The 22203-nt window shown below is 49.3% G+C and overlaps 1 protein-coding gene across 1 annotated transcript; it reads right to left on the bottom strand.

The window, feature by feature from the left end:
• Positions 1-518: 518 nt before the first annotated feature.
• Znf862 (zinc finger protein 862) lies at positions 519-18891 on the bottom strand. Its single transcript, XM_042677103.1, has 7 exons — positions 18698-18891; positions 15119-15230; positions 13947-14644; positions 12599-12773; positions 5432-5536; positions 2337-4538; positions 519-1251 (listed from the first exon to the last, which is right to left on the bottom strand). The coding sequence occupies exons 1-7, from the start codon at positions 18719-18721 to the stop codon at positions 1148-1150; spliced, it is 3420 nt and encodes a 1139-aa protein (XP_042533037.1). The 5' UTR covers positions 18722-18891; the 3' UTR covers positions 519-1147.
• Between the last annotated feature and the right edge of the window lie 3312 nt (positions 18892-22203).

The raw sequence follows: 22203 nt of genomic DNA, 5'->3' as shown, positions 1-22203 counted from the left end.
TGAGAAAGCGCAGCCCAAGTCCAGCGTGGGGGATGTGCTTGCACGTGTCTGGGATGGGACACAGGTGGCAGTCTGGGCGAAGTCCCCAGGGCAGCCTGCACAGTGAGCACAGCTGTCCTGAGGGCGGCACCTGAGAGGGGGCCTCTGCTGGCAGCAGGACTGGGGCAGCAACAGTCACGCCTGTCCCGACAGAGGTGAAGGCCCTGGGCCTGCTCTCAAGGAGTAGGCTCTCTGCTCTGCTAGTGCTATGGTGGACCGGGAGCCAGCAGGCACTTGGATTCTCTGCTGCTGTATGCAAAGGGAAACAGGCATGGAAAAGGAAGGCTTCACCATGGGCAGACCACTGCCTTCCACAGAGCTGGGTTGGTCCTCAAGCCCCCCAACTCCAACCTGGGTCCTGCAGCCTCTTTGGGAAAATGGCTCGGCATGGTGGTGGCCAAGCGCAAGGGCTCTGGCAGGGGCGGCCCCGGCTCTTCCAGGGCAGGCACTGTCTCGTGGCCCGGAGTTTTCTGGTGCTCTGCACAAAGGCTTTCTGTCTGTTTCCTCCTGAAGGCAGTGCTGATGGAGGCAGAGAAATTCACCAGACCCATTTCCCACAGTCAAAAGCTCCCTGGCTTCTGCCATGGGAGCTGGGGTCAGCCGTCTGCAATGGCCGCTCCTGGAGTTCCTCCAAGCCAGGGTCCCCAAGGTGACTTCCCCTGTAGGCCACCTCCCCAGCATGCTGCCACAGGTGAGGAGGGTTCCTGAGCTCTCCCCAGCCTCCACCAACTGTCTCCCCACTTCGGGGAAGTTCTGTCATCAGTGCAAGTGTGGCGACGACTTGCTCATGACAGGACTCTTTCTTGGAGCACCTTAAAAGGAGACTTGAGATAACCACCTTCCCAGGTTACTTTTGTGCTAGTGGGTATTGCTGAGCTTAAAGAGGCCCCCGGGTGACAGGTGCTGTCTCCTGCCTTGTCCCTCATTGTCTCACTGCCAGCATCCCGGGCTTATGAGATACCCCAAACAAGACAGCTAGCCTCTCCCCATGACCACCGGGACAAGGCCATGTGGGGTTCCCCAAAGGCTTCTTCAGGCCACCTCTCCTCAGGACCCTGGTGGACCCCTGGGCTGGTAGGGGGCAAGTCTTAGACGCTGAATATGACCTTCAGAATGCCCACGGCTCCCCAGGTGGTGTCACAAGCATCTTCTGGGTCACAGATTTCTCTGAGCAGAGTGCTCCCACCACCTCCTCCTTCTTGAGCTCTGTGCCTGCACAGAAGGAAAGAGAATGACAAGTAGATGAAGCAAAGGGTGAGTACCTCCCCACAACCAGTGCGGTCCTTGGGGCTGTGTGCTGCAGACAGCTGTCCCCTGCAGCCTTGGCTTTACGCAGTCCCTGGAAACATCTGGCAATGTTTGGCCTAGTCGGGCGCTGGTGGCTCACACCTGTAATCCTAGCTACTCAGGTAGCTGAGATCTGAAGATCACAATTCAAAGCCAGCCCAGGCAGCAAAATCCATGAGACTCTTATCTCCAATAAACCACCAGAAAACCAGAAATGGTGCTGCAGCTCAAGTGGTAGAGTGCTCGCCTTGAGCTGAAGAGCGCAGGGACAGCACTTAGGCCCGGAGTTCAAGCCCCACAACTGACAAAGTATGTGTGTGTGTGGGGGGGGGGGTAGGAAGACATAAATGGCTCTGTCCTTGCTGAGTAAACAAGCAGCTGCAGAACCCCCAGTGACTGCTGAAGAGGGGTTTCTTGTTGAAGTCCATCACTGATTACCCTTGGGCCTGTCAGCAATGCCAGCCCTGGCTCCTATGCTCCATGGGATTTCCTGCCTGTCACCTCCCTTCCAGGTCACTCTGACTCTGACTCATGCTGTGAAAAGCCCTGCAGGGCCCAGAGTGGCCCAGACTGGGTCCCCCCCTGCTTCCCACCCGGTGTGATGCCCTGGTGTGATGCCCCAGTGTGGCCCTCCTGCCCTCTTGCCTGATTTCTGGCAGTGGCCATCACGTCAGAATGACTGGCTCTGCTGGCCAGGCTGCTCTGAGCATTCCAAGTGTGTTAACTCGCTGGCAGAGGAAAGCTGCCTTGTGCCACAGCTAGTTGGGCAGCAGAGCGAGACGTGGAACTAGGGCAGGCTCCTGAACTGCACAGTCTCCATACTCGGCCTGCCGCCCTGATCTGCACCTGCTCTCTCTAGCCACATGCTCCTCCAGCGGAGTACCGTGTCTCCAGCACACGTGCTGGGCACCCTGCAGCAGCTCCACTCACCTCTGGCTCAGCATGGGACTGGGCAGCTATGGCTTCGTGCTTTATATCCCACATCGAGAGAACTGGGCCTATGGACTCACCTGCCCGGGAGCGGGCTGGCAGCTGGGTGCAGGCGTAGACGTGGCTGAAGCGCCGGCCCGAGGAGGTCAGGTACCAGCGCTGGATGGCAGGCTGGGGGTCGTACTCTGTCACCGCCACTCCGTTCACTGCCGTCATCATGAGCGTGTTGAGTACCTCGTTGGAGAGTTTGGTTCTTTCATTGGTCCTGATCCTGTTCATGGCTCTGAAGCCCCGCTCACAGCAGGAATTGGAGATGGGCACGCAGATCACCACGGCCATGAGCTTGCTCAGCAAGGGGAAGCGCTGCTGCTGGGCCAGGGTGTTCTTACACAGCATGGAGAACGGGAGATTCTGAGCAGAGACCTTCAGGTCCAGCCACTCCTCCCGCAGCACTTCCTCACTGTACCCTGTGGGCAGGGAGAGATCGAAATACCTGGCAAGGCTGAGAATGTTATCATTCCCGAAGTGGGCCAGGTCAGCGCCACCTGGCCAGGCCATGGTGTCGAACACCTCCATGTGCTTGAGTGGCGGGGGGCGGGCTGTGTCAAACCTGTGCCGGAGGTACTCCAAGCCAGTCAGGATTGTCCTCTCCCTGTCCTCCTGGAACCGCTGCTCTGCCATTTCCATCCTGGCCAGCAAGATGCCATGAAGCTGCCCATCCTGGAAGCTGGCATTGAACTCTTCCTCTGTGGGCCCCGCCCCGTGACGGAGGGTCTCCAGGGCTACATAGGCATGCCCCAGCGTGGAGTTCACCTCTGTGATCAGCACCATGTCTTGCTGGCACACCTCAGACAGAGCTCTAAAGATGCTCAGGAAGTCCAGAAGGAAGTGGCAGAACTTGATGAAATGGAAGCCCTTTACCAGCCTCAGTATGCCCTTGGCCCTCTGCCCAACTGGGCCCCCTGCATCAGCCACACTCTGGAGGTGCCTAGCCAGCGTGGGCCAGCTCACGATGAGCGCGTTCAGTGTGCGCCTCTTGCTGGCCACCCATCTGACAGCGTTCAAGTCCTTCAGACGGACGATTTCCTGCTCCAGGGGAGCCGCGCCGTCCCGCAGCTCGCTCAGCCTCTTGTTGGAGGACTGATAGAACTTGAAGATGGTTCGCAGGTGCCGGTCACATTTCCTTACCAGGTCGATGTTCCTACAAGCGTCCACCACAGCCAGGTGCAGCCGGTGGGCCACACAGTGGACGGGCAGCAGCTGGGGGATGAGCTCCTGGAACTTCTCCACAAGGCCTCCCTTGCCGCTCAGCATGGTGGAGCCATCAGTGCCCAGGCCCACCACCCAGCCAGGCTTCCGGAAAGGGATGTCCAGCTCGTCCAAGGCAGCAATGATGGTCTCAAAGTACCCGTCCACTGTCTCGCTGTAGAGGGGGGCGAGGGTGATGTACGACTCCTTCACCTCCATCTGCTTGAAGTAGCGAATGTAAATCCCCACACAGGCCTGGTCCGAGGAGTCCGTGCAGCTGTCTAGCAGCACGCTCACGCATGGGGAGCTCCGGAGTTCACTGAGGATCTCCTTCCTCAGCGTCTCGGAGATGTATCTGATGAACTGAGTGCATGCGGTACGGTTTTGGTACTTGCCTAAGATCACAGTGCCGGTGCTCTGCAGAAGCTGCAGGACCTTCTCAAAGTCATTCAGGGGCCTGGAGTGGTAGGCGATGGAGTAGGCGGCATTGAAGAAGTGCTCCATGTTGGCCATGAGGTCGCTGGAGATCTCTGGAGCGAGAGCGGCATGAGGGCTGCCGCCGTCTTGGCTTTCCACGGTGTTGACGCAGAGCTGGTGGGCCTTGCTGACTTCGTGGTATTTTAAAGTCTCCACTTTGAAAGGCCCAGTGTAACCCTGGACTAACCGCGATGATTTGTCGTGGACACTAGGTCGTTCTTTGCAGACTGAGCAGAACAGCTTGGTCTCTTGGGGGTCAATGACTAGCCAGGGGAACTGCTCAAACCATGCCCTCTGGATGGAACGAGGTCTATAAGTCCTGCTGACTTTCTGAGGTCTGCCCTCGTCTACTTCATGCATACTGGCAGGGCAGTAGGAGGGCCATGTCTCCATGGGCAGAGCTGGAAGCGGTGTAGATTCTGCAGCTGAGACCTGGGTGTCTGCCTTGCTTACGGTCATCGCCTTCTTTTTCACTTTGGAGAAAATGAAATGGCGCTGAGTTTTGCTGTCCCAAGTTCCACAGGCTTCTGCCAGTTCAATACTGCGTTCAGTGAGTGCTGCAGGTGAAGACGCCCCGCCCACCCGGGAAGTGCAGAAGAGGTTATTGGTGATCTACTTAAACCTTTCTCCATCACTTTTTGAAACCCATTCTGGCTTCCCCAGAGTGCTGGCAGATACTAGTGGCTTCTTTTTTTTTTTTTTTTGGGTCCAGTCGTGGGGCCTGAACTCTGGGCCTGGGCGCTGTCCCTCAGCTCTTCAGCTCAAGGCTAGCGCTCTACCACTTGAGCCACAGCACCACTTCCGGCTTTTTTCTTTTTGCTTATGTGGTGCTGAGGAATCGAACCCATGGCCTCAGGCATGCAAGGCAAGCGCTCTACCACTGAGCCACCTTCCCAGCCCCACTAGTGGCTTCTTTAGCTGCCTTCCCAGCCCCATCTCCCCAGCTATGCAGGAATCAGATACTAATAAGCTTAACCACTCCCAAACACAGATGTCATTAGATAAAACAGGAGGCTTTAATCCTTTAAGAAATCAGGTTAAACATCTGTTTCCTAACAGCCTCCTAAAGAAGGCATAGACAGAAGGAAACACAGAGCTTCTGTGTACTAGGCTATGAGCTGAGATGTGCAAAGCAGAGATTCACGCAGACTGTAGAGCTGCCGGTGCAGGGACTGCCCAGGAGGAAGAGAGAGGATCGCCTCTCAGCCCCGCAGCAGCCTCCCCGCTGTGGATCCCACTTACCTCCTCTCATCAGCTCCACCATGGCTCCCTTCGCACTCCAGCTCATTCAGGGACCTCATCTTTCCCATCATGTGTTTCCCAGACCAGTCTTGGGTAGATTAAATTTCTTATTTATCTTTGTCTACCCAAAGCCCAGTGAATAACTGGTCCAAGATGAGCATGGCTAAATCAATGTCACGTGACCTTCAGAACTTTGTGTCTGACTCACCTGAGGGGTGGCCTTTCCCTGACTTTAGCTGGTTTGGGTCCTTGATCCAGGGCGTAGCTCTCCGTTCCAGTTTTGAGATCAAGTCTGGCTTGGCAGCAGCAGGCCCTAGCACAGAAATGAAGTAATGCTGCTATCACTGCTGTGGACTGGCAGTCACATGCCCGCCTCGAGCTAGATCCGGCCCTGCGATTTGCAGGGATGGCTGGGGTTGGCCTTGGCAATCAGGTCATCAGAGCAGGCTGAGCGCACACCTATCCAGATGAGCCATACCCATGCAGGATGCCAGCGAGGAGGTCAGAGATGGCGGAGGCCCTGACAGGGGTGGATCATTTCTGTAGTTCCATCAGTCAGCCAAGGGGGCTAGGAACCAGAGAGATGCAGCCACAAGAGGAAGAAGGAAACAAGAGGAAACACAAAGTCAGAGATGAAAAGGAAAGGAGTGGAAACCACTGTCCCACCCATGCGCCCCCGGCTTGGCCAGCCTTTGTGCAAGTGGCTATCTGCACAGGCTTGCCAAGGAGTGCTTAAAGTGACCTTGAAAATACCTACCACCTACCATGAGCCCTGAACTCTGATTAAAGGGGCCTTTGGAGTAAGCAATGCCCTTTACTTAAAATATGGCTATTATTATTCAGGGATATACACATAAACTACTTCCTTTAAGATAAAATTCATAAAATTCATTACTACTTCTTTATATGCCTTAATGTGTAGGTAAAGGTGTATATAGACTTTTTCTTTCTTTCTTTTGTCAGTTGTGGGTCTTGAACTCCTGGCGCTGTCCCTCAGCTCTTCAGCTCAAGGCCAGTACTCTACCACTTGAGCCATAGAACCACTTCTGGTTTTCTGGCCATTCACTGGAGATAAGAGTCTCATGGACATTCCTGCCCAGGCTGGCTTTGAACTGTGATCCTCAAATCTCAGCCTCCTAAGTAGCTAGGATTACAAGCATGAGCCACTGGCTGTGATGTGAGATCACCATTCAAAGCCAGCCGGAGCAGGAAAGTCCAAGAAACTCAACTCCAATTAACAAACAGAAAACTGGAAGTGGTGCTGTGGCTTAACATGGTAGAGCATTAGCCTTGAGCAAAAAGTTCAGGGACAGTGCCCAGGCCCTGAGTTTAAGCCCCACAACTGAAGAAAAGGTGTGTGTGTGGGGGGGACTATCACCTACATCTTCCAAACTGCATTGTAGAGATACATTTAGAAAGAGAATAACCCTTTTCCTTGCCTGTGAAGAAGGCATCAAAGAGATGAAATGGAAGAAAGTTAAGTATTAGAGTTTTTGGAGAAGGTGGCCAAGTGGATTTTGAGCCCTTCCCCTACTACAGGAAAGGTAGTTTCTTTTTTTTTTTTTGCTTATGTGGTGCTGAGGAATCGAACCCAGGGCCTCTGGCATGCAAGGCATGCGCTCTACCACTGAGCCACCTTCCCAGCCCGAAAGGTAGTTTCTTATCCTGTAACCATAAGCCTGATGAGAACAGTATCCTGAGCCATGTTCTCTGGGGCTGTGAGGCTGACAGCACACGTCCCAGCAAAGGCTATGCACGTGTTTTTCATGATGTAGGCCTGAGCCAATACAAGGAAGGGAAGAGGCTGGAGCTGTCCTGAAGGGACTCTGCTCACAGCTGTCTCTTGGTGTGACTCCCCCATGGAGGATCCTACAACAGGGGCAGAGGCAAGGAGGGCATTCATCCAAGACACTGAGGGGACAGCATGTGAGAGGTCCCAGTGGTGACGAAGGGGGTGGACCCCCACAGCACCCACTCATGAGCGAATGAAGAATCTGCCTTAAACAGACACCGCTAGTAATCGCTGATGTCTGACACAGGCTAAGACTTCTCTTGTACCTTTGCTATTCACCCATCCATCACCCTATCTTTCCTCAATGTGTCAATCCTGGAAGCAGTTGGTGGGCAGAGAATCCCTCTCTTCCCACTGCCTGGCTTCAGATTCCAGAGCTAAAGCAGGTGGAGGTGAGAAGGTCAAGTTCTGGCATTAAATGAAGTCTAGGTATTTTACTGTTACACAGGCCTGAACGTTTGTTCTCAAAGGTGTAGGTAGAACAGAAGCCCAGCCTGATGAAGGTGAGTGTCACCCTTGGGAGTGACACACAGGACATCACTGCAGTGATCACTTGCAAGTGACAAAAGGTAGTCACCCAGGTGGCTTTGGGAAGCCCTAAAGCTGGATGCATTCTCCATTTGGTAGGGAATCCATAGTCAAAGCACAGGCCTACTCCACACACTGTTGCCTAAGGCTGGAGTGTCACAGAGAAAGGACTAGCGAGCTGTGCCAATGACCAAGAAGAAAACCAGGCCCTTAGTTCCACGGCTACAAGGACCCAGATTCTACCACCAACTTACACAGGCTTCCAGCCATCCCTTCCCAAGGCTTCCAGGTAAGAGTCCAATCTCCTCCCAGTCCCAGCCCAGCACCCCAACTTTGGCCCTGAGAAACCTGAAGCAGAAAAGGCAGCCAAGCCTACCTGGACTTCTGACCTACAGGCTTCCTGCCCTAGCTGGCTTTGAACCATGATCCTTAGATCTCAGCCTCCTGAGTAGCCAGGATGACAGATATGAGACAACAAATTAGTTCGTGGGACTTTGTTATATAGTAACAGAAAACAAGTATGTCCTATACACATAAGTAAATGATCAAAACTCAAAAATTTACCATTGATATAAATACTATAATCACAACCTACAACTAAATTTCTTCAATTTATTCCTAAATGTTTTTTATCTCTATCTCTGTATTTCTAAGCCAACAGCAGCTAGGCTATCCTTTAAATTCAATATGCAATAGTTAGCTGTGTTCTTGTAAATCAGAAGATCTAACTCTGAAGAATCTGGTTCTGGGCATTTTGCTCATGGCCTGGCGGCCATTCTGTTATCTGTGGATGGCTAGAAAAAGAGTCCTGTCCTAGGCTGACCCAGAGATGAGCAGGGAGAGCCCCAGCACCGGAGTGAATCAGAGTTAAGGGGACGGAAGCTATTTGCTCTGTGCTTCTGCTAAAGTCATTGCTTCTGGTAAAACATGTAATATATTATTTAGAAATAAGAAGTCAGCTGGGCGCCGGTGGCTCACGCCTGTAATCCTAGCTACTCAGGAGGCTGAGATCTGAGGATCACGGTTCAAAGCCAGCCCGGGCAAGAAAGTCCAAGAAACTCTTATCTCCAATAAACCACTCAAAAACCGGAAGTGGCGCTGTGGCTCAAGTGGTAGAGTGCTAGCCTTGAGCTGATGAGCTGAGGGACAGCACCCAAGCCCAGAGTTCAAGCCCCACAACTGACAAAAAAAAAAAAAGGAAGTCAGCTTATGGAAAGACTTCTGAGAGGAAGACAGCATCAAGGTGCAACAGGGGACTGGCACTGTAGTATGGAAGCTACTCTGATTAGAAAATATAATTAAGAACTATTTTTTAAGCCTGGCATTGGTGGCTCATGCCTGTAATCCTAGCTACTCAGGAGGCTGAGATCTGATGATCATGGTTTGAAGCCAGCCCAGGCAGGAAAGTCCGTGAGACTCTTATCTCCAATTAACCACTAGAAAACCACCATAAGTGGCGCTGTGACTCAAGTGGTAGAGCACTGGCCTTGAGCTGAAGAGCTGAGGGGTAACGCCCAGGCCCAGAGTTAAAGCCCTACGACCGCAAAAAACAAAAACAGAAACAACCAACTATTTTTCAAAGAATAATTAAAAACAAATGGAATGTCCTCAAATCAGTTTGCCTGAGATTATATTCTCTTTGGGAACTGGCCACCTTCTGGTCCCAGGAGGATGGTACCCTGATCAAACCTCTTTGAAGCTGTGGCTTGTTACCACAACCACACCACCTCCTTCTCCTCCTCTTCCTTCTCCTCTTCCTCCTTCTTCTCCTCTTCTTCTCTTCCTTCTTCTTCTTTCTTTCTCTCTTTTTTTCTCTCCCTCCCTTCCTCCCTTCCTTCCTTCCTTCCTTCCTTCCTCCCTTTCTTCCTTCCTTCCTTCCTTCCTTCCTTCCTTCCTTCCTTCCTTCCTTCCTTCCTTCCTTCCTTCCTCCCTTTCTTCCTTCCTTCCTTCCTTCCTTCCTTCCTTTCTTTCTTTTGATGCTGGTCCTGGGGAATTAAACTTGGGGCCTGGGAACTATCCCTGAACTTTTCCCCTCAAGGCTAGTACTCTGCCACAGCTCTTCTTTACCTTTTTTGGGGTGCTTAAGTGGAGGTAAGATTCTTATGGACTTTCCTGCTCTGGCTTTGAACTATGATCCTCAGATCTTAGCCTCCTGAGTAGCTAGGATTACAGGTTTAAGCCACTGGCACCTGGCAAAACCTCTTCTTTTTTGTTTCCTTCAGAACAGGTGACATAGAAGGGGATTTCCAAGCAGTGTTTTTTGTGCCTTAGCAATGGAAAAGGACTGAGGGGACATAACCACAGCAAGTGCACACATGCGCGCGTGCGCACACACACACACAGAGGCTATTAACCACATTCCATAAACATCCACAGAAATGGCTTGGCTTACAATTAGCTCCTACCTCCCCCCCTCACCCCCCCAGGCACAGTCACATGACCCATGCAGAAGCAGGCCTCTTGATGTCTTCTGCCTGATCCTAGCTCTCCTGCTCATGTCCTTGTGGCTTCCCATAAGGGGCCCTGCCCACTTACCATATGACAACACCTTTCCTAATAAAAAACAGAGGTACCCACACCATCACTGATGTTTCTGTTATTGACCAATACTAGTTTGTTAACAGTAGAATATACATGAGATTTCTAGGGAAATCTTAGTTTATAGGGAAAACAAGAGACCTCATCAAATATAGTTGATGTCTGAAACCAGAGTTTAAAAATGGAAATAAAACAATAAAGCTCTACAGAATGATAGGCATAACAGTCCTAAATAAATCAACATTAAAGATATAACAAGGGCTGGGAAGGTGGCTCAGAGTTAAAGTGCTTGCCTTGCAAGCATGAGGCCCTGGGTTTGATTCCTCAGTACCACATAAGCAGAAAAAGCTGGAAGTGGCGCTGTGGCCCAAGTGGTAGCTTGAGCTGAAGAGCTGAGGGACAGTGCCCAGGCCCAGAGTCAGGCCCCACAACTGACAAAAAAAAAGATATAACAAAAATTAAATTGCTGATGACCCTTTTCTGTAATCCTAGCTACTGAGATCTAGAGGACCATACTTGAAAGCCATCCTGAGTAGAAAAAGCTGCAAGACTCCATCTTCAAATCATTAGCAAAAAGCTGGACCGGAGACATATATCAAGTGGTAAAACACAAGTCAAACAAATATGAGGCCCTGAGTTCATACACACACACACACACACACACACACACACACACACACACACACAGAAATGTAAATCTGTTAAGAAGCTTCAGTATATGCCATTTAATTGCTAAATGGATAGAAATTAATATTAAATTCAACTGCATCAAGTTGAAATAAATCTACTTAAAGAAACAGGTAAAATAAGCCAGGCACTGGTGGCTCACGCCTATAATCCTAGCTACTCAGGAGGTTGAGATCTGATGATCACTGTTTGAAGCCAACCTGGGCAGAAAAAGCTGTCCAATAAAACTACTCAGAAAAAGCCAAAATGGCACCGTGGTTCAAGCAGTAGAGCACTAGCCTTGAGCAAAATGATCTCACAGACAGCACCCAGTTCCTGAGTTCAAGCCCCAGGACTGAAAAAAATGTGTACAAGGTGTACTAGGATTTATCCCCAGAACTGCAAAACACAAAAACCAAGCAAAAACCAGGTTCAATAATTGTAAAACCTAAAATAAATGTTTTCAGTTCTAATTCTGTCTTTTCAGTTGTAAACAATTATAGGAAAATAAGCTGGCTTTTCTCAAATGGTAAGAACAGAAGTATGATGTCCACAAAGACCCACGGCGGGCTGAGCCTTGCCACATAACCTGATGAGCCCAGGCGGCCAGTCTCGTTTCCCCATCCAGTTCTCAGTGAGGCCCGAGAGCCAACAATGACCTACATGGGAATTGTGACTGCCAGAACAAACCTTACAAGTCAGACTGCAGACTAAAAGAGACAGGAAAGAATCATTTCTAAAAGTAAATTTTTTTTGGTCGGTCATGGGGCTTGAACTCTGGGCCTGGGCACTGTCTCAGCTCAAGGCGAGCGCTCTACCACTGAGCCACAACACCACTTCCAGTTCTTTGGTGGTTTACTGGAGATAAGAGTCTCACGGACTTTCCTGCCCGGGTTGGCTTTGAACCACGATCCTCAGATCTCAGCCTCCTGAGTAGCTAGGATGACAGGCATGAGCCACCAGTGCTCGGTTCTAAAAATAAATCTTATACTTATTATTTAATCTCAACAATGTTAGTATTGAGCTTGATTCTAAAAGACAGAGAATTTAATTAGTAATAAACATACACAAAGTTTTTTTTGAGTCTAGTGAATTCTCAATAGGCACGATCAGCTTAGACATTCAACAGCTAAATAACTAGGATCTTCTGAAAAGTGATATTACTATTTAGTTCCTGCTGCTGAAAGTGAAGGACAAAGTGAAGGGGCCAGAGTAAAGAATGAGAACCATTGCAGAGAGGATACAAAAGCCACTACCGCCCTCCGAGTCTCTGAAGCCCAGGCCTAATGACACCAGTGTCCGAAGTTGCCACCCCGCGCTTGTACCTGGGCAAGATGGAGGACCTCAGCACCAAAGTGTGCAAAACTCCCTGAGAGGCCCATTAACCTCCATGCCACGCTCAAGCTGCTCCAGTTCTCCATGGAGCTGCCCTTCCTCCTCCTTAGAAACAGTTCCTCTCTGCCAACCACAGGCCCCTCCCTCCCCCATTTGACAGAATCAGGAGTTCAGTTCCAGGGCTCTCCTATGTAACTCCTATAGTCTGAAAGTTCCTCACGCCAATGCCTGCCTCTCCCACACACCTACCAGCCTTCTGAAGCCACACCTCCACTCTTCCTGCATTTGTAGGTATTCGGTAAATGTCAGGTGCAGGATGGACAGACAGGTGGACAAGAAGAAGGATGAGGAGGCAGTACAGTATCTCAAAGCAGGGAGTGTTCTGGGGACAGACGGCAGGATCACTCTGCCAGGACAAGGAGAAGGCAGAAATGGGAAGGCGTTGAGCGCCACAGCTGCTCCTGTGGAGTCCTCAGTCAAATGATGGCGGCATATGAAAGGCTGGGGAAGCTTTACCCAGAGAAGCCAGGAGCTCATAGTTCATCCGCATCACATCTCTGTACAGGCACTTCTGCCGCTTGTCCATCAGGCCCCACTCCTCCTGGGTGAAATACACAGCCACGTCCTCAAACACCACTGGGGGTTCTGCCACCACCACCGTAGCCTCTGGTGACCTCTCCTCAGGAGGTTCCTGCAACAGAGAGCAGCGTCACTCAGCCCACACTGCAAGCCAGACACCCCACACCGCTTCCCATGGCCTTCGAGGATCCTTTATTCCAGGGAAGCCCACAGAGACTTAGATGCACTCAGAGGAATTTATTCCTCACTGAGAGTTAAAGAATCATTCAGGAGGCAGAGATCAGGAGGAAAGCAATTTGAAGCTGGCCCAGGCAAAGCTAGTTAAGACTATATATATTTTTTTGGGGGGTCCAGTAATGGGGCCTGAACTCGGCCTGGGCACTGTCCCTCAGCTCTTCAGCTCAAGGCTAGCGCTCTACCATTTGAGCCACAGCGCCACTTCTGGCTTTTTTCTTTTTGCTTATGTGGTGCTGAGGAATCGAACCCAGGGCCTCATGCATGCAAGACAAGCACTCTACCTCCAAGCCACCTTCCCAGCCCAAGTCTGTATTTCAAACAGTAGCTCATCTCCCTCATCCCAGCAATACCACAGGAAACATAAGTAGCAAGACTGTGGTCTAGGCTGACAAAGCGTAAGACCCTATTTGAAAAATAACTAACAGCAAAAAGCCAGGGGGAGGCATGGCTCAAGTGGTAGAATGCCTGCCGAGCAAGTGCACAAGGCCATGTGCTTATTTGGCTGGTACTCTACCATTTGAGCCATCCCTTCAGTCCTGCCTTCCACTCAATATTTTGGAGACTGAGCCTGGAAGGAGTTTTCTGCCTTGGCGGGCCCTGAACCATAGTCCTCCAGATCTCAGCCTCCTGAGTGGCTAGAATTATAAGCATGAGACACTTGAGTCAAACTTAAAATTTAAAAATTTTCAATACTGTTTACTAATTCAATTAATGGTCCTTATATGACCAGGAATTATTTCTTGAGTTCTGTGGTTGTTTTAGATTCTGGGTAAAGATGATCATTCTTTATATATCAGAAATTCAAATGTACTGTCCCACTAATAATACTCTGTAACCTTTAAAAAATGGAGATATGCTGGGAGAGTGGTCTTAAATAAGATGCTACCTGCACACGGTTCATCAGAAGCATGTGAGCTCGCGAAGACGCCACAGTGTTAACACCTGGCTATTGCTGTTATTCCTTTTGCATCTTCATCATGCAACATGTGCTATTCCCAATATACACTCCCTCAGTAAGATGCAGCCATCGTTGTAAACACACTACTACCTGGCTGCAGGGTTCAACAGCATCATTACATAAAAGGTTCGCATCTGAGGAGCTGTGGATGCCAGTGGTGACTTCTTTTTGCCTCAAATCTGACAGGCAATCTTGATGCAATGAAGGGAGGGCTCCACACCGTCCAGTTTCCTCTGGTTCAGCTCTTGAGCTTGGCAGGAGCTCACTCATGCTACCTAAGTCTCCTAGAGACCTTGAAGGGAAGAACACAGGATAATCCGCAGGGAAGAAGTGCTTGGAGTTGGTCAGGATATCTGCAGATCTATCTCTGATGCTCTGAAACCGGGCTGCCCAGATGGGGTCCCTGGTGGCCAAAGCATTGACACAGAACATGTGGGCATTGCTTTTGGCATGGTACTTCAGCGTCTCCACCTTGAACGGTCCTGTATAGCCTTCTATTAGCCTTGACCGTTTGTCCCTGACTGATGGGTATTCTCGACAGGCAGAGCAAAACAGAGCTGTCTGTTCCTCGTTCATGATCAGCCAGGGAAACTGTGCAAACCAGGACTTCTGGATAGAGCGGGGCTTCACGGATTTCTTGCTTTCTCCCCTCCAGACTCGCTGGATGATGCCACTCTCTGCCCTGATGGAGGCCAGGCAGGCTTCCTTCTGAGGTGGTGGGGACTGGCCACTCTCCCTGGAAGGTCCCCGCACATCCGTTTCCTCCATGCAGCCCATCTGGTTTTTCCCTTTAAAAGAGAGACAAATGGAATTCGCTTTGAAATCCTATGGTCAGAGCCACTGCGACTCACAGCCAAAGGCAGTCAGGATCCACAGGTGGAGCTGGGACAATGAGACCAGACTTGCAACGCTGCAAATCTGGTGATCTTTCCACCGCTATTTACTTCTATTTATTTCCTCCATGGTCCTGAGGCTCCACAGATTCCCCAGGCTCTGACATTGTGTGGTAAGCAGAAGGCATGCAAGGGACAGATTTTAAGGTCACTCCTTGGCATGCTAGATTTTTCTACCTGTCTTGACCAATTTAAGGGGAGAAGGGCTGTTCCACTGTATACAATAATGCAAGCTATGGGATTGAAAAGATGGGCAGTGTTGCCTAGAAAAATGGTAGGATTCCAGAACATTCCCTAGCATGACCTGGCCCAGAAAAGGTTGGAGAAGATGATCTAGACTGACATGCAGGAGACATACAGGATCTATACCTAGGGGTGCCATCAGCTTATCAGAATCACAGAGGCCCTTCGGTTGCTGACTCAGCAGCATCCATTCCTCCTGGAGCAAGTACACTGTGATGTCATCAAACGTCACAGGAGTCTGGAAGGAAAATAACACCTGTGAGCATCAACTTCTTCCTGAGATGTGTCTTCCACATCCATCAGTGTTCAGGATCATCTGAGGGAGCCTCTGCTCTGAGAATTTACCAGGTTGAGGCAGAGAGGAAAAGGTATTATCTCATCACACAGATCATCTGTGTGATGAGATAATGTAATTACTCCATGTCTTGAAAATCAGTGAGAATGAGATCCATTCTTCTAGGATGTGCCATCCACCAAAACAAGTCACAAGGAATGTTACAACTGGGGAAATTTTATATCTTTTCCTCTATGTTCTTCACCTGGCTTCTCCCCAACCCCACTCCTCAACCAGTGGCTCAGCAGCAATGTATGGCACTTGAAACAGGATGAATCTTCACTTGGGGAGATGTAGCAGATGTCCAGAAACAGTTAAAAGTTATTTACAGCTGGGTGCTGATGGCTTTAGAGCTGGAATCAACATCCCATCTGGCTTTCAAAGAGATTAAAATAAGTCAGGGCTGGGGTTATAATTCAGGCAGAAAAGTCCATTAGACTCTTAGCTCCAAAAATAGTCAACAAAAAGCAAGGCTGGAGGCTTGACTCAAATGGCAGAGCACCGGCCAAGCCAGCCAACTAAGTTTGAGACAATTACTGTTAATACTTAGCATGTCACCTCCAAGTATTTTGTTATGAATCTACAAAATGCAAGCTTTAAGAACAAAAATGGAGTTGTATTACAAAATGTATGCTTTAGTAACTATCTGTAATTAGTCTTCTAAAGCCTAGCGTGATTAGTTTTCCAAAAGCTACTGAAAAATGGGCTCCATTAAAAGGAGGCATATACCGCCAGGAACAGGGACACATAAAGACAGTCAGCAGAACTAAGTGGGGAGGAGGGGATTTGAACCAAGATGCTGTTGAAGGCAGGTTCCAGGATGAATGCTGGACTTGCAGGCCATCTGTTTCATTGGTACAGGTTAAAGCACTCATAGCCAAGGCAGAGAAGGGTTCCTGTTGACACCTTTTCTCAAGCTAACGAGGGAATGGGTCTTTCACCCTAGTGCACAATGCACGAGGAGTGTGGCCAGGACTGAATTGGGATGACACAGAAGTATCTTCTCAGATCTACCTGACAGCCCTGTCTTAAACATTATAAGAGCCTTCAGCTTCAAGTGATTACAACATAAAGAAAACACACTCTGCTTGAATAAAAGGAATCCCTTCCATAGTAGAGTGCTAGGAGTATTTCTGGAAGTTCTCTGTGCTAACATCCAAATTCCCTGTATCTGAAACTCAGCCTTTTCTGTCTTGTCCACGTGAAATCTTCGCTCTGCTGCTCAGCAGAGCAGTAATTATCTTTGAAGCATTGTCCAAATGTCACACTTTAGATCCCAGGCTGTTTATTTCCTCTAGTTCCTTAGAGGTTAGGCAGCCATCAGGAATCTACTTCCCAGTCCACTTCTTTCTTGAAGGATTTCTTAACTGCATTGCTTTCCTGAGCTAGGAAGTATGGATTTCCATCCTAGTGCTTGGCACTTGAGAACTGTACGCTGGTAGCTTTTTTTTTTTTGTCAGTCCTGGGGTTTGAACTCAGGGCGTTGGCACTGCCCCTGAGCTTCTTTTGCTCAAGACTAGCACTCTACCACTTGAGCCACAGTGCCACTACCAACTTTTTCTGTTTATGTCATACTGAGGAATTGAAGCTGGGCTTCAAGCATGCTAGACCACACTCTGCCACTAAGCCACATTCCCAGCCCGAAAGCTTATTTTTTTCACCAGTACCACCCCTCTCTCAACTGCCATGGTATATAGAAAGAATTTCATAGGCATTCAACTCCTTGTTTCATTTGACATACATTTATTATTTAAGTTTTGGTGATACAAAGAAAAACAGATTTAAAATCAACAAGATTAAATTCTTATAACATAGTAACAGACAACTATGATACATAAATACAGAAACAGAATAATGATGTTTAACATAGGGCTTGGCGTGCTTTAGTTCACTTTAGGTTCTGTTGAGCTTTATTGTCTTGGTCTAGAAAGCATGTCACTGTAGGTTGGGGAAGGAGGGGAGGATGGAAAGAGGGCTTAAAACAAGAAGTAACTACTTTTGTGAGCTGGAGGCCTTCCTAGGAAAAACTACAGCACTAAAATATCCCCCCTTATCCTTTTTTCTCTGGTGGATGGATGGCCTATTCCAGTCTGGTCCAAGTTATTGAAGAGCTTGGGGACAGCACTCAATGCAAACTGCCAAGCACAAATGCTTATTCAGTGAACACCCTTTTAATGAATAGACTCAATAAGCTCTTGAAAATATTGGGGAATCTCCTCTGTACCAAAATGAGAAATAAGCCTGGAGAATTGGCTGCAAGAACTGGGTACCAGTGGCTCATGCCTGTAATCCTTCCTAACTCAGGAGGCTGAGGCTCTGAGGACCACGGTTTGAAACCAGCCCTAGCAGGAAAGTCTGAGACTCATATCACTAATTAACCACCTAAAGCAATTGGTAGAGTGCCAGCCTCAAGCAAAAAAAGATAAGGGACAGTGCCCAGGTTCTGAGTTTTAAAAGACAAAAATCAATAAATAATTGGCTATAAGAGCTGGGGATTTATTTCACTAGATAGAGCACTTGCCTAGCAGACACAGGCCCCATCCACACCAAGGGACTACCTACAAGTACATCCAGAAAGTTCTCCAGATAGATCTCCAAAGGGCTGTGTCCTAGTCAGTATCCACACACAATCACGCTGGTCTTTGCTGACAATGCCTTGGAACTCTAGCCATCCTGTCAAACCATCTTAACTACTCCCAAGCACTTTCCCTCCACCTCATCTTCCAACTCACATCTTCTTCTTGCCCAAAGCCTCAAGGAAACTTGTGGAATACTTCCAAGCAATGCCCAGATGCCTCCATGGAACAGATAGCCTTGAAGAGGGCAAAAGCTAGATGTCTCACACCTGGAACCCTAGCTCCTCAGGAGGCGGAGGGAGATCTGACAATCACTGTTCAAAGTCAACAGAAGAGTCCGAGAGACTTCTCCCCAATCAACCACCCCAAAAGCCCAAAGTGGAGGTGTGGCTCAAGTGCTAAAGCACCAGCCTTAAGCGAGAGAATAAGACCATGAGTTGAAACCCCAGTACTGGCACAACAAAAGAGAGAAAAGTGGGCAGGAACTATGTCTGATGCTGCTTCTTTTCAGCCCTCCCTGGGTTAGGTGAATTTGGGCGGGCCGGGCTCCCACCAGGCCTCCCAGTCCCCACCCGCCAGACTTCAGATGGAGCCGGATCTCCCCAGAGCCCCCGCGGTGGGCGGGGCCGCAGGAGCGCGCAGGCGCCGGGGCGCGGGGCAGGCGGGCTCAGGCGCTTCCCCGCCAGGCGGTCGCCGCTGCGGGCCCCGCGCCCGTCCGGCCCGCCCACCGCGCCGGGGCCCCGGCCCGGGCTCCGCCGGAAGGGAGTGGGGGTCCCCCGGCCCTTCCAGTCCTACCTTCCCCGACTCCCCCGGCTCCATGGCCCCGCTTTCGCGGCCCGTGCGGACCCCGCCACTGCCGCCAGGCCGCCCCCTCCCCCCGGGGCCTGGCCTGAGGATGCCGCCGCGACCCACTTGGGGACCCCGGCTCCGGGAGTGTGGCGCCCCGGCGGGGAGGAAGCGCGCCCGGGAACTCGGCGCTCCCACGTCAGCGCGCGGGGACCAGGGTCGTGCGAGGGAACTGCTTTACGGCTGCCGCCTCACCACGGGAAGTGTTGTGCGGCCTGGGTGAGGGGCTCTCGAAGCTCCTATTGGCTCCCTGAATGCGAGGTTCTGATTGGTTGCGGAGCAGCTCGCTCTTCGTGATTGGACGCTGAGCAGTTCGCGTTCTCGGCTCTCTGCATCTTTCCCGCGTGGTTACTAGGCAACATCCTGGGGGTGTTCTCCCGACCTGACAGTAAGAGCTGCAGATGCTAACGAGGCTGTGCCAATGTCAACCAGGTAAAGGAGATTCTAGGTTTTAGTTAATCAAGGAGGATACTTTTTGCTAATTTTTTTTAGACCAGGTCTCATTAATCTTGTAGCACAGGCAGTCTTCAAACTCAAAATCCCCTCTGCCTCAGGAGGATTGTATGCTTGCATTACAGACAAGCATCATCTTTGGAGTGCTTAGATTACATGCCTGCACTACCACTCCGGGCCCGGTCTTAAAGGTTGCCTGCCACGTGCCAAGAACTGTACTAGATTTTTCAGAGCATGCAGTTGAATGAGACGACACTCTTACCTTTAAAGAACTCATCTATCAGAGAAACAGACAAGAAATTGAATTACAGCATTTAAAAAAATTCCAAAAAGGGCTGGGAATGTGGCTTCGTGGTAGAGTGCTTGCCTGGCATGCATGTTAGACGTCTTAACCGGATAAAGTAGACCACACATGTCCAAGCGGGGAGGAAAAGTTTAATACCAGCAAGGCTGTGAGGCTGTGCCCATCAGAATAAGCCATTTAGCTAGGGGAGTAGTTATAGAGGAAGAAGCCTGCAAGAAGAGGAACTCAGAAACTTCATAGTCAGTGAGATATAATTAGGACATTTATGGTAAGGGGGTTGATGCTCCTGGTCAGGCCAGGTCAGGAAGACCTTGAAACTCAGATGGCCAGGCAGAACAAGCCACCAGGCCCCAGAAAGTTGGCCGCCAACCAACAATGCATGAAGCCCTGGGTTCGATTCCTCAGTACCAAATAATCAGTAAAGGCCAGAATGGCACTGTGGCTCAAGTGGCAGAGTGCTAACCTTGAATGAAAGAAGTTCAGGGACAGTGCCCAGGCCCTGAAGTCAAGCCTCACGTCTTGTTAAAAAAAAAAAATCTAAAGAAATAAATGAGGACATCGCAGGATTAAGGCAGTCTTGGTCATCTTCTTGTGAGGTGGTGAAGAAATAGTACCTGAACTGAATTAAAATAAGAGGTAGGAATTAACCAGGTAAAGGAGATGGTATGGACCTGTCACCTCTGCTGGTGCTTCTGTGGAAATTTCCCTTGTGATGGTATTTGGAGGTGGGTCTTTGGGAGGTCATTAGATTTAGATGAAGTCAGGAAGGCAAGACTCTCATGATGGGATGAGTGACCTTTTGAGAAGAGACACAAGAGAACTTGCTTTGTCTCCACCATGTGAGGTCACAGTGACAAGGTGGCCTTCTGTAAGCTGGACAAAGAACCCTGGCCAGAGCCTAACCATGCTGGCATCCACGCTATGGCACTTTCTTCTGACAAAACAGATCAAGATAGGAAGGGGAGAATAGTGTCACAAGAAAGAGCAATTAGGTATAAGAAACTTGATGAGTAAAGCAAGGGAAGAGACAGCAGTGGCAGTGCGTAAGACAGAAAGTGACAGGAAGCGATACTGGAGAAATGCACAAGACCATATGGGAGGCGATGCACACCACCTTTCAGAATTTGATATGAGCTTTAAGGGGATGAATTGCATGGGAAAATTTAGGTGGATCAGTCCAATCGCACAATAGATGACATTAAAAAAGAGAAAGACTTAGGTCCGGGAATGGTGTGGTTCAGCACTAGAGTGTTTCTAGCATGTAACAAGCCCAGCACAGAAAGAGAGAAAAGTAGGCAGCAGAGACTAGAAGAAGGAAGATGTCTGTTTTTGATGCTATAACAAAATTCCCGAGACTGGGAAATTTATAAGAAAAACAAGTTTATTTTCTCATAGATTTGGAAGCTGGGAAGTCAAAGAGCAAGGCACTAGTAAATTTGGTATCCAGTAAGGAATGTTCTCTGTGTCTAAGATGGAGACTTTTTTTCCTGTGCTGGGGTACAGTCCAGGGCCTTGGGAAAAGATGCCCTCACGTTGCAGGAGGGGCAGACAGACCTGTCACAATTCAAACACTGATAACTGAATTTATGAGAACTAAAGAGACAGGGGAAATGCTATGATTTGAATGTATGTGTTCTTCCAAAGTTTTCATGTTGGAAAATAGTATTAAGAGGTGAGGGCAATAGTATTCAGAAGTGGGGCATTTAGGAGTTTATTAGGCCTGTATACCATCCGTACCCATTGGTTAGTGCCTTTCTGGCAGGGACCCCAGGGAACAGAATAGTTCCACGTGCCCTTTGGTCCTTCCATCTCTTCCATCATAGGAGGATGAAGAGTACCCAGCCCCACCAGGCAGGTTTCCCCAGATTGATCATGGATTTTTATCTTGAACTTTTTCGTCTCCAGAACTGTGAGAAGTAAATTTCTTTCTTTATTTCTTTTTGGTCAGTTGAGGGGCTTGAATTCTGGGCCTGGGAGCTGTCCTTCAGCTCTTTAGTTCAAGGCAAGCGCTTTAACCACTTGAGCCACAGCACCACTTTCAGTTTTCTGGTTGTTTATTGGCGATAAGAGTCTCACGGACTTTCCTGCCTGGGCTAGCTTTGAACCATGATCCTTAGATCTCAGCCTCCTGAGTAGCTAGGATTACAGGTATGAGCCACCAGTGCCAGGCTGTTAGAAGTAAATTTTTATTGCTTATAAGTTACCCAGTCTCAGGTACTTTGTCATAGCAGCACAAATGGTCCAAGACAAAGACATGTATGTGTGTTTTCTTATTTCTTTAAAAGACATTAAAAGTATGTAATCATCAAAACAGTTTGCTTCATTTTTAATATATATAGAGATATCTAAAATGATAACACAAAGACAAACAACAGACTGGAGAAGATTTTACCAGTAATACATTCAGCAAAGACCTAATATCCAAAATGTACAAGGAGCTCAAGACACTAACCCCTCCAAACCTAATAAACCAATCACTAAGTAGGCAAAGGAACTAAAGAGAGACTTCTCAGAAGGAGAGGTAAGAATGGCAAAGAAACACATGAGGAAATGCTCAACATCCCTTTCCATAAAGGAAATGCAAATCAAAACAATTCTAAGACACCATCTCACCCCAGTTAGACTGGCCAACATTGTGAATTCAAACACCAACATATGTTGATGGGCATGTGGGAGAAAAGGAACCCTATTACACTGC

This window comes from Dipodomys spectabilis, unplaced genomic scaffold, assembly GCF_019054845.1.
Source record: "Dipodomys spectabilis isolate Male_0828 unplaced genomic scaffold, ASM1905484v1 ptg000034l, whole genome shotgun sequence".
Classification (NCBI taxonomy): domain Eukaryota; kingdom Metazoa; phylum Chordata; class Mammalia; order Rodentia; family Heteromyidae; genus Dipodomys; species Dipodomys spectabilis.
Note: the sequence above shows the minus strand (reverse complement) of the source record. Positions and strands in the feature narration are given on the sequence as shown.

Excerpts from the sequence above, each read along its gene's own strand:
- Znf862 (XM_042677103.1), bottom strand. The coding sequence starts at position 18,721 with ATGGAGCCGGGGGAGTCGGGGAAG. Across the intron at positions 15,231-18,697 it reads AGCCGGGGGAGTCGGGGAAG|ACTCCTGTGACGTTTGATGA; the intron begins GTAGGACTGGAA and ends TTTTCCTTCCAG. Across the intron at positions 5,537-12,598 it reads TGAGCTCCTGGCTTCTCTGG|GGCCTGCTGCTGCCAAGCCA; the intron begins GTAAAGCTTCCC and ends TTTCTGTGCTAG.